General features: G+C 43.8%; 1 protein-coding gene and 1 pseudogene across 1 annotated transcript in view; both read left to right on the top strand.

Moving 5' to 3' along the window:
- The first annotated feature begins 2,707 nt into the window (after positions 1-2,707).
- Positions 2,708-5,467, top strand: LOC120689382 (annotated as a pseudogene).
- Positions 5,223-10,633, top strand: part of LOC120688062 (DNA-directed RNA polymerase subunit beta''-like) — a 6,486-nt gene continuing 1,075 nt past the window's right edge. Inside the window, exons 1-2 of the mRNA XM_039970202.1 lie at positions 5,223-5,447; positions 8,860-10,633. The exon at positions 8,860-10,633 is cut by the window's right edge and continues 1,075 nt beyond it. Of these exons, the coding sequence (XP_039826136.1) occupies positions 9,264-10,172 (909 nt within the window). The 5' untranslated portion in view covers positions 5,223-5,447; positions 8,860-9,263 and the 3' untranslated portion in view covers positions 10,173-10,633. The remainder of the gene's footprint in view (positions 5,448-8,859) is intronic.

The following is a 10,633-nucleotide window of genomic DNA, read 5'->3' as shown; positions in this document are numbered from 1 at the left end:
GGGGGGCTTCCTAGAAACGAGGTGAAGCTTGTGAGAGGGTTTTCTCGGGTCAGGATGGGATGGAGGGGAGGGCTCCGCGTGAGCTAGGCGGCGGCGGCGGCGACGGCGCAGCGGTGGCGCCGTTCCTGAGCAGGGGAGCGGCGGTGGCCGGCCGTGGAGGTGCCGGGCGGCTAGGGAAACACGTTCCTGTGCTCAGCTTGGGTGGAGGAGGGCCGGAAGAGGTGCTCGGCGTGGAGGCCGTGGGCGGCGGCGCCATGGACGTGACGGTGAGCTCCCTGGCGCAGGGAAAAACTCGGCTCGGCTCTGGAGAAAGGGAAAGGAGTGGAGAGGGGGTCGAGCACGTCTGCTGCACGGGCCAAAGGGGAGGAAACGGGCGAGGGCGCATGCGAACGGAGAAAGTGACGCACGGCACGGCTCAGCGCGTCGTCGCCGTGGCGCGTTGAGCGGCCGTCCTCGGCGTGCGCGCAGGGAGGTGGCGCCGTGTGGAGGGGCCGAGAGACTTCGGGAGAACCCAAGGACGGTGGAGGGCTGGGGCGCGGCGAGGGCGCGGCGCGTGGCCGACGGCCTCGACGTCCGGCGGCGAACGGCGTCACGGGGAAAAACAGAGAAGGGAGATGGAGTGAGGGCATTTTCATAATTAAAACAAAGTTTCAAAACTCCAGCTCATAAACTCAATTTTTCTCCCTATTCTAAAGGTCAAATAAAAAACTTTTGAATATCAAACTTGCTTAAAATTTCGTGATCTACCACTTTCATTTTAAGCACTTTTCCATTTGAGACTTCGTTTGAAAAATAAAATTTGAAACTTGAATGTATTCTAAAATGCCGTATACGCTTCGGAAATCATTTTTTTTCTTCCATTTTTGTGTGGCGACTCGAAAAACTTTGAACAAAAAAAATTGTTTGTCACTCGAAAACCTATAACATTGGTTTTGGGCAAAAACCCATTTAAGAAACGGTTTTAAAAAAAATTATTTTGTAAACCTATTTGTTACAATTTGAAAGATAAATTTAAACGTTTAAAAACTATGATTTGAAAAACTCGTCATTTCATGTGCAAAACTTCATTTTCTCACCTGTTTTCATAAACACATAGACACATATACACATGCATAATCAAACCCACACATATATTATTTCTCGAAAGAAATACATAATTTTAATTGCTCCTGTTTATTAAGCATGAACTCATTTTTAATATCTCTTGCTTAGCATTTTGAAAACCTGGGCTGTCACATAAACCCCTTAAGAAATTGGAGGGCCTAGTATATGGCGATTTCTCTTTTGCTAGGCCCAGCGCTAAAAAACCTACTTTCTTACGATTACGGGGTTTATTCGAAGATGAAATTTCATCCTGTAACCACAGTATTTCTCCCTTTTTTTTCTACCCCAGGCTTTGCAACATTTCGAAATCGGGAAATTGCGACAGGAGCAGGTGCTATTAGAGAACAATTAGCATATTTGGATTTGCGAATTATTATAGAGAATTCCTTGGTTGAATGGAAAGAATTAGAAGACGAGGGGTATAGTGGAGATGAATGGGAAGATAGAAAAAGACGAATAAGAAAAGTTTTTTTTATTAGACGCATGCATTTGGCGAAACATTTTCTTCAAACAAATGTAGAACCAGAATGGATGGTTTTGTGCTTATTACCGGTTCTTCCTCCTGAATTGAGACCCATTGTTTATAGGTCTGGGGATAAAGTAGTGACTTCGGATATTAATGAACTTTATAAGAGAGTTATCCATCGGAACAACAACCTTGCCTATCTATTAAAAAGAAGTGAATTAGCACTAGCAGATTTAGTAATGTGCCAGGAAAAATTGGTACAAGAAGCCGTGGATACACTTCTTGATAGTGGGTCCCGCGGGCAACCGACAAGGGATGGTCACAATAAAGTGTACAAATCACTTTCAGATGTAATTGAGGGTAAAAAGGGGAGGTTTCGCGAGACTCTGCTTGGGAAATGGGTCGATTACTCGGGGCGTTCTGTCATTGTTGTGGGTCCTTCGCTTTCATTACATCAATGTGGATTACCTCTAGAGATAGCAATAAAGCTTTTTCAGCTATTTGTAATTCGCGATTTAATCACGAAACTTGCTACTTCTAATGTCAGGATCGCTAAAAGGAAAATTTGGGAAAAGGAACCCATTGTATGGGAAATACTTCAAGAAGTTATGCGGGGACATCTTGTACTGTTGAACAGAGCACCTACCCTGCATAGATTAGGCATACAGGCCTTCCAACCCACTTTAGTAGAGGGGCGTACTATTTGTTTACATCCATTAGTGTGTAAGGGTTTCAATGCGGACTTTGATGGGGATCAAATGGCTGTTCATCTACCTTTATCCTTGGAAGCTCAGGCGGAAGCCCGTTTACTTATGTTTTCTCATATGAATCTCCTGTCTCCCGCTATTGGAGATCCCATTTGCATGCCAACCCAAGACATGCTTATCGGACTTTATGTATTAACGATTGGAAACCGTCGAGGTATTTGTGCAAATAGATATAATAGTTGCGGAAACTCTCCAAATAAAAAAGTAAAATACAATAATAACAATTATTATAAGTATACGAAAGATAAAGAACCCCATTTTTCTAGTTCCTATGATGCACTGGGAGCTTATAGACAGAAACGAATCGGTTTAAACAGTCCCTTGTGGCTCCGATGGAAACTAGATCAACGCATTGTTGGTTCACGAGAAGTTCCGATTGAAGTTCAATATGAATCTTTTGGGACTTATCATGAGATTTATGCCCACTATCTGGTAGTGGGAAATAGAAAAAAAGAAATCTGTTCTATATACATTCGAACCACTCTTGGTCATATTTCTTTTTATAGAGAAATAGAGGAAGCCATACAAGGATTTAGTCGGGCCTATTCATACACTATCTAAATAAGGAAGTTAGATTCGGCGATGCCCCTTTCGGGGGGCATTCCGATTTTGTTAGTCCCATCTTTTTTGCCGCTCAAATACAGATTGAGATTGAGGAAAGGGAGTAAATTAAGTTTTCGAATCACTGACTCAAGTCCATTATTGAATCCTACTCAGCCAAAAAAGGGGGTACTTATGTATGGCAGAATGGGCCAACTTGGTCTTTCATAATAAAGAGATAGACGGAACTGCTATGAAACGACTTATTAGTAGATTAATAGATCATTTCGGAATGGGATATACATCCCATATACTGGATCAAATAAAGACTCTGGGCTTCCATCAAGCCACTACTACATCGATTTCTTTAGGAATCGAGGATCTTTTAACAATACCCTCTAAAGGATGGTTAGTCCAAGACGCGGAACAACAGAGTTTTCTTTTGGAGAAACACTATTATTATGGGGCTGTACACGCGGTAGAAAAATTACGCCAATCCGTTGAGATATGGTATGCTACAAGTGAATATTTGAAACAAGAAATGAATTCGAATTTTCGAATAACGGATCCTTCTAATCCAGTCTATCTAATGTCTTTTTCAGGAGCCAGAGGAAATGCATCTCAGGTACACCAATTAGTAGGTATGAGAGGGTTAATGGCGGATCCTCAAGGACAAATGATTGATTTACCTATTCAAAGCAATTTACGCGAGGGACTTTCTTTGACAGAATATATAATTTCCTGCTACGGAGCCCGAAAAGGGGTTGTAGATACTGCTGTACGAACAGCGGATGCTGGCTATCTTACACGTAGACTTGTTGAAGTAGTTCAACATATTATTGTGCGTAGAAGAGATTGTGGTACTATCCGAGGTATTTCTGTGAGTCCTCAAAATGGGATGATGAAAAAACTTTTTGTCCAAACACTAATTGGTCGTGTATTAGCAGACGATATATATATTGGTTCACGATGCATTGCTCCTCGAAATCAAGATATTGGAATGGGATTAGTCAATCGATTCATAACTGCCTTTCGAGCACAACCGTTTCGAGCACAACCAATATATATTAGAACCCCCTTTACTTGCCGGAGCACATCTTGGATCTGTCAATTATGTTATGGGCGGAGTCCCACTCATGGGGATCTGGTCGAATTGGGGTAAGCTGTAGGTATTATTGCAGGTCAATCCATTGGGGAGCCAGGGACTCAACTAACACTAAGAACTTTTCATACTGGTGGAGTATTCACAAGGGGTACTGCCGACCTTGTACGATCCCCCTCAAATGGAAAAATCCAATTCAATGAGGATTTGGTTCACCCCACACGTACCCGTCATGGACAACCTGCTTTTCTATGCTATATAGACTTGCATGTAACTATTCAGAGTCACGATATTCTACATAGTGTGAATATTCCGTTAAAAAGCCTGATTCTAGTGCAAAATGATCAATATGTAGAATCCGAACAAGTAATTGCGGAGATTCGTGCCGGAACGTCCACTTTACATTTTAAAGAAAAGATACAAAAGCATATTTATTCCGAATCTGACGGGGAAATGCACTGGAGTACTGATGTTTACCATGCGCCCGAATATCAATATGGTAATCTTCGTCGATTACCAAAAACAAGCCATTTATGCATATTGTCAGTAAGTATGTGCAGATCCAGTATAGCATCCTTTTCGCTCCACAAGGATCAAGATCAAATGAATACTTATTCATTTTCTGTTCATGGAAGAGATATCTTTGACCTATCAATGGCTAATGATCAAGTACGCCATAGACTCTTGGATACTTTTGGTAAAAAAGATAGGGAAATTCTTGATTATTTAACGCCAGATCGAATCGTGTCCAACGGTCATTGGAATTTTGTCTATCCTTCTATTCTTCAAGATAACTTGGATTTGTTGGCGAAAAAGCGAAGAAATGGGTTCGTCGTTCCATTACAATATCATCAAGAACAAGAGAAAGAGCTAATATCCTGTTTGGGTATTTCAATTGAAATACCCTTTATGGGTGTTTTACGTAGAAATAGTATTTTTGCTTATTTTGACGATCCACAATACAGAAAATATAAAAGGGGTTCAGGAATTGTGAAATTTAGATATAGGACCCTAGAGGAAGAATATCGGTCCCGAGAGGGAGAGTATAGGACTCGAGAGGAAGAGTATAGGACTCGAGAGGAAGACTCAGAGGAAGAATATGAGAGCACAGAGAATGAAATCCTAGAAGACGAATATAGAACTCTAGAGGACGAATATGAAACCCTAGAAGATGAATATGGGATCTTAGAGGACGAATATAGGACTCTAGAGAAAGACTCAGAGGAAGAATATGGTAGCCCAGAGAACGAATATAAGACCCGAGAGGGAGAGGGCGAATATGAAATCCTAGAAGACAAATATAGGGCTCTAGAGGAAGCCTCAGAAGAAGAATATGGGAGCTCTGAAGATGGCTCAGAAAAGGAATATGGGACTTTAGAAGAAGACTCAGAGGAAGACTCAGAAGACGAATATGGGAGCCCGGAGGAAGATTCCATCTTAAAAAAAGAGGGTTTCATTGAGCATCGAGGATGTAACACCCTGAATTAAATTTTCTATTTAATAATAAATTTAATTGGTTTATTTAATTTTTTTAGGATTTAATTTGTTTAGCCTTGCATTTATAACTTATTTTTGTTTCATAAAGTAATTAAAATTTATTCTAGGGCTAAACTTGTTTGTGCATTCATGCTGGTGCATTGTTTTATTTGGTTGAGAGCATAGGGTTTGAATTCAAATTAAAGTTTGAATTCAATTAGTTTGAGTGAAGTTTGAAAAGAAAAGAAATAGGAAAGAGAAAGGAAATAGGAAAAACCAGAAACCAGAATCCAGCCCAAAACCCCAAACTCGGCAGCCCAGCACCACGGCCCAAAGCGCCCCCTTCCCGCATGGCAACCCAGCTCAGCAGTCAACTCAGCCCGAGCCCAGCTCTTCTTTTCCCGCGCGGGCCCAACAGAATGCTCGGCCCAGCTCTTTTCCTCAGCCCAGCCCTTCTCTCCCTCTTCTCCCGAGCAGCCCGCTCCCCTCTCCTCCTGGGCCGCTCCCACGCGACCGGAGCATCGCCCCGCGCCCGCCCAACTCCGCTCGGGCCGCTGCAGCCGCTCGCTCTGCGCCAGAAGCCCAGCGAGCCAACGCCCGCGTTCTCCTTGACGGCCCGGCCCCGCACGCCAGCGACTCCGCCCGCGCCGCGCGCGCTCCGCCCGCTGACAGCCTGGCCCCGCATGGCAGCTCCGTCTCCCCCACGCAGCGCAACTCCCGGCCGGGAATCTCGACGTGATTCCTCGCCCGGGCACGCACGCCTATGTTGGACCGCCGCCCTATAAATAGGAACCCCCATGACTTCCCTGCACCCGCCGTCCCGCAGCCGTCGTTTCCCTCAAACCCTAGCCCTAGCGCCGCCCCGACGGTGGATCTACGCCACGGTGAGCCTCTCGCCGAAATCCCCTGATGCTGGTACAATTCCGACCCCCCTGACCTGTCCTCTCGCCTTGCAGAGCAGAAGCGCTACGTCCACACTAGGCCGGACAACCAGGGAGGCGCTGCACGGCCATCCACCGCACTCCGCCACCCTGCCGGGCTCGGAGCTCCACCGTGCCGCCGCAAATCCGCCCCTGCACCACCGTTCTCCCGCCCCTACACACCCCAGGACCTTCGCGTCGCGGTAACGAACCTTCCCGTGCCTTGTTACCCCTTATTTGTTCCCTGCACCGCGCGCGATTTCTCACCGGCGTGGCACCGACCCGCCCCGCCGCTGCGCTCGCACGCCGCCGTGCCACGGCCCTGCGCCGAGGCTGCAGTTGGGTTAGCTAAGTGGTGCGCGTTCCCCTGGACCTGAAACCCGGTCGAGTTGAGCCCTGTAATGCCACTTGTGGCGAGCTCCGGCGAGCTTCCGCCCCCGCCGCCGCGGAGCAGAGTCGCCGGCGGGCGAGCTCCGCCGCCCTCGCGCACGGATGGATTCCACCCGTGCGATCTCAGTTTGACGAGCAGGATTAGATTCGGATCCAAACAAATCTGAACCACCAGATCCAGATCCGACGGCCGATATCCGTGTGTACCGGTTCGCCCTCGTAGTTTTGCTAAAGAGTCCCTGCTTTCTTTTGAAATCAACCCGCAGTCCAGTCGCTTGCAAAAGTATTTGCATGTGAGCCCAGTTTTTGGCGTTTTAATCCCTGAGCTTTTTAAAAATAGAACCCGCCGTCCTAGCTTGGTAATTTCGCGAGTTAGACCCCAGAACTACCCTTTAATTATGTTTTAGTCCTCGGTTTTGCCCAAAAACCCCCCTGGAACTTCAGTTTTCTTACAAATAAGCCCCTAGAACTTGTTTTTAGCCTAGATTTTGCGTTTTAGCTCCGTTTTAGGCGTTCTTTATGTCCACGCAATTGTTGTAACACGTAGAATAGTTTTAGACTAGTTTAGTGTGCTGTTTTTATGTATTGATGTACTGTTTCTTGGCTTTTGTTAGTGTTTTCTTGTATGTTTATGTTGTGCCTTGTTTTTGGCCATGTGTTCGTGAGTAGACGTTGATCCATCTGAGGAGCCCCAGTACTGGTACCAGGAGTCATCTTCTGAGCAGTTCGAGCAGCAGGAGCAGTACGAGGAAGGCAAGTATAACATGAACAACCTATCACTTTTAAATACACTTTCATACTGCATTTTAATACTGTATGCCTATAAGGATTTCCTAGCCACATTTATCCTTTATATAATTACCTTGGGTTGCATTTTGGTTAGTTGTGCTAGGTGCCGTGCTATAACACACTTGGTCCTTTTTAATTAATTTGATTAATGGTATATGCAACTTAATTCTGAGAGTGGCCCTCTGTGTGGCTTGAGTGGCTCACTTCTCATTAAAATTGGTTTTGTTAGAAACATGGTTTAGGGGGCCAGCACGGTGCTTACTGCCTGGTTGGCCACTCTCCATAAGGACCGGTTCATAAAGCGACAACCTGGGACAACAGCGCTACCACAAGACTGGAATGGGATGGTCTTGGCTTACTAATTAGGTCATTTTTGTTCGGGAGTAACTTACCGACGAGGCAAGAGGGGAGTCGAGCTTCAATGGTGCCCAGGCTACGAGGCTTGGTCTGCGTACCCCTCGAGGTGGGTGCCATCGTTGCATTGCCTGAATCCTTAGCGGTTACACCTTACCAACGTGTCCTTTGTAACGGCCTCGTAGTGAGTTTGCTAGTCATCTCACCTAAGGAAGTGTGATGAACAACTAGCGTAGCTCACGACTTGTGGGTAAAGATGTGCAACCTCTGTAGAGTGTAAAACTGGTATACTAGCCGTGCTCACGGTCATGGGCGGCCTAGATCCTCCTTTTGATTAGTGGGGTTAACTCCTTCCGACGAGGGGGTGCCTCTCGGGGTTACCTTGGTGGTTTCGGTTTGGTTCTCAGTAGTAACATGATTAATTTTGATTAATTACTATGTAACTGGGTTTATGGTAATTCACCAACTTGTAGTAAATAGCTTTAATAAAATTTTGCCAAGACTTAAAAGCTAATGCAGTCAGTCAGCCAACCTAGAGCCTCATAGTTTGTGTTATACTTGTTGAGTACAAGTTGTGTACTCATGCTTGCCTACTCTACTCTTTTTCCTCTTGGGGATACTCTACTGCTGCTCAACTCCTGCCGACGCGAGGGAGTTCGCTCAGCGCTACCAGGACTACGAGGACTTCTAGGCGTTTCGTCTCCCAGTCGACGTCCCTGTGGCGCCCTGCTCAGCTTCGGAGAGTTTTTATCGTATTTGTACTTCGCTTCCGCTGTATTAGACATTTCTGTCATTAATGTAATAAATAACATTCGTATTCGCTTGTTTATATCTTTTTACATGATATGTGCTATGATATACTGTTCATTCTGTTGTATATACATGTGACTTGATCCTGGCACGTATATGATTGCTCGGTTTATGTCCTTTTATAAACCGGGTGTTACAGAGGAACAAAAGAATTTAGTCTAAAATACCAAAAAGAAGTAGATCGGTTTTTTTCATTCTTCAAGAACTGCATCTCTTGCCAAGATCCTCATCCCTAAAGGTACTTGATAATAGTATTATTGGAGTCGATACACAACTCACAAAAAATACAAGAAGTAGACTAGGTGGATTGGTCCGAGTGAAGAGAAAAAAAAGCCATACAGAACTCAAAATCTTTTCTGGAGATATTCATTTTCCTAAAGAGGCGGATAAGATATTAGGTGGCAGTTTGATACCACCAGAAAGAGAAAAAAAAAGATTATAAGGAATCAAAAAAAAGGAAAAATTGGGTTTATGTTCAACGAAAAAAAATTCTCAAAAGCAAGGAAAAGTATTTTGTTTCGGTTCGACCTGCAGTCGCATATCAAATGGACGAAGGGAGAAATTTAGCAACACTTTTCCCACAGGATCTCCTGCAAGAAGAGGATAATCTCCAACTTCGACTTGTCAATTTTATTTCTCATGAAAATAGCAAGTTAACTCAAAGAATTTATCACACGAATAGTCAATTCGTTCGAACTTGCTTAGTAGTGAATTGGGAACAAGAAGAAAAAGAGGGGGCTCGTGCTTCTCTTGTTGAGGTAAGAACAAATGATCTGATTCGTGATTTCCTAAGAATTGAGTTAGTTAAGTCTACTACTTCGTATACACGAAGAAGGTATGATAGGACAAGTGTAGGACTTATTCCCAATAATAGGTTAGATCGCAACAATACCAATTCCTTTTATTCCAAGGCGAAGATTCAATCACTTAGCCAACATCAAGAAGCTATTGGCACCTTGTTGAATCGAAGTAATCCATCTTTGATGATTTTGTCGGCATCCAACTGTTCTCGAAATGGTTTATCCAAGAATTCAAAGTATCCCAATGCGGTAAAAGAATCGAATCCTAGAATTCCTATTCGAGATATTTTTGGGCTCTTAGGCGCTATTGTACCTAGTATATCAAATTTTTCTTCATCTTACTATTTATTAACACATAATCAGATCTTGTTAAAAAAATACTTGTTCCTTGAAAATTTGAAACAAACCTTCCAAGTACTTCAAGGACTTAAATACTCTTTAATAGACGAAAATAAAAGGATTTCTAATTTCGACAGTAACATCATGTTAGAGCCATTCCATTTGAATTGGCACTTTATCCATCATGACTCGTGGGAAGAGACATCGGCAATAATTTACCTTGGACAGTTTATTTGTGAAAATGTATGTCTATTTAAATCGCACATAAAAAATCAGGTCAAATTTTCATTGTTAATATGGACTCCTTTGTTCTAAGAGCAGCTAATCCTTATTTGGCCACTATAGGAGCAACTGTTCATGGTCATTATGGAAAAATCCTTTACAAAGGAGATAGGTTAGTTATGTTTATATATGAAAAATCGAGATCTAGTGATATAACGCAAGGTCTTCCAAAAGTAGAACAAATCTTCCAAGCGCGTTCAATTGATTCACTATCGCCGAATCTCGAAAGGAGAATTCAGGATTGGAACGAACGTATACCAAGAATTCTTGGGGTTCCCTGGGGATTCTTGATTGGAGCTGAGCTAACCATAGCCCAAAGTCGTATCTCTTTGGTTAATAAGATACAAAAGGTTTATTGATCCCAAGGGGTACAGATCCATAATAGACATATAGAGATTATTATACGCCAAGTAACATCAAAAGTAACGGTTTCCGGAGATGGAATGTCTAGTGTTTTTTTACCTGGGGAATTAATAGGACTATTGCGAGCGGAA

Source organism: Panicum virgatum, chromosome 9N (assembly GCF_016808335.1).
Source record: "Panicum virgatum strain AP13 chromosome 9N, P.virgatum_v5, whole genome shotgun sequence".
Lineage (NCBI taxonomy): Eukaryota > Viridiplantae > Streptophyta > Magnoliopsida > Poales > Poaceae > Panicum > Panicum virgatum.
The sequence above is the reverse complement of the archived record's forward strand: the minus strand, read 5'-3'. Positions and strand labels throughout refer to the sequence as shown.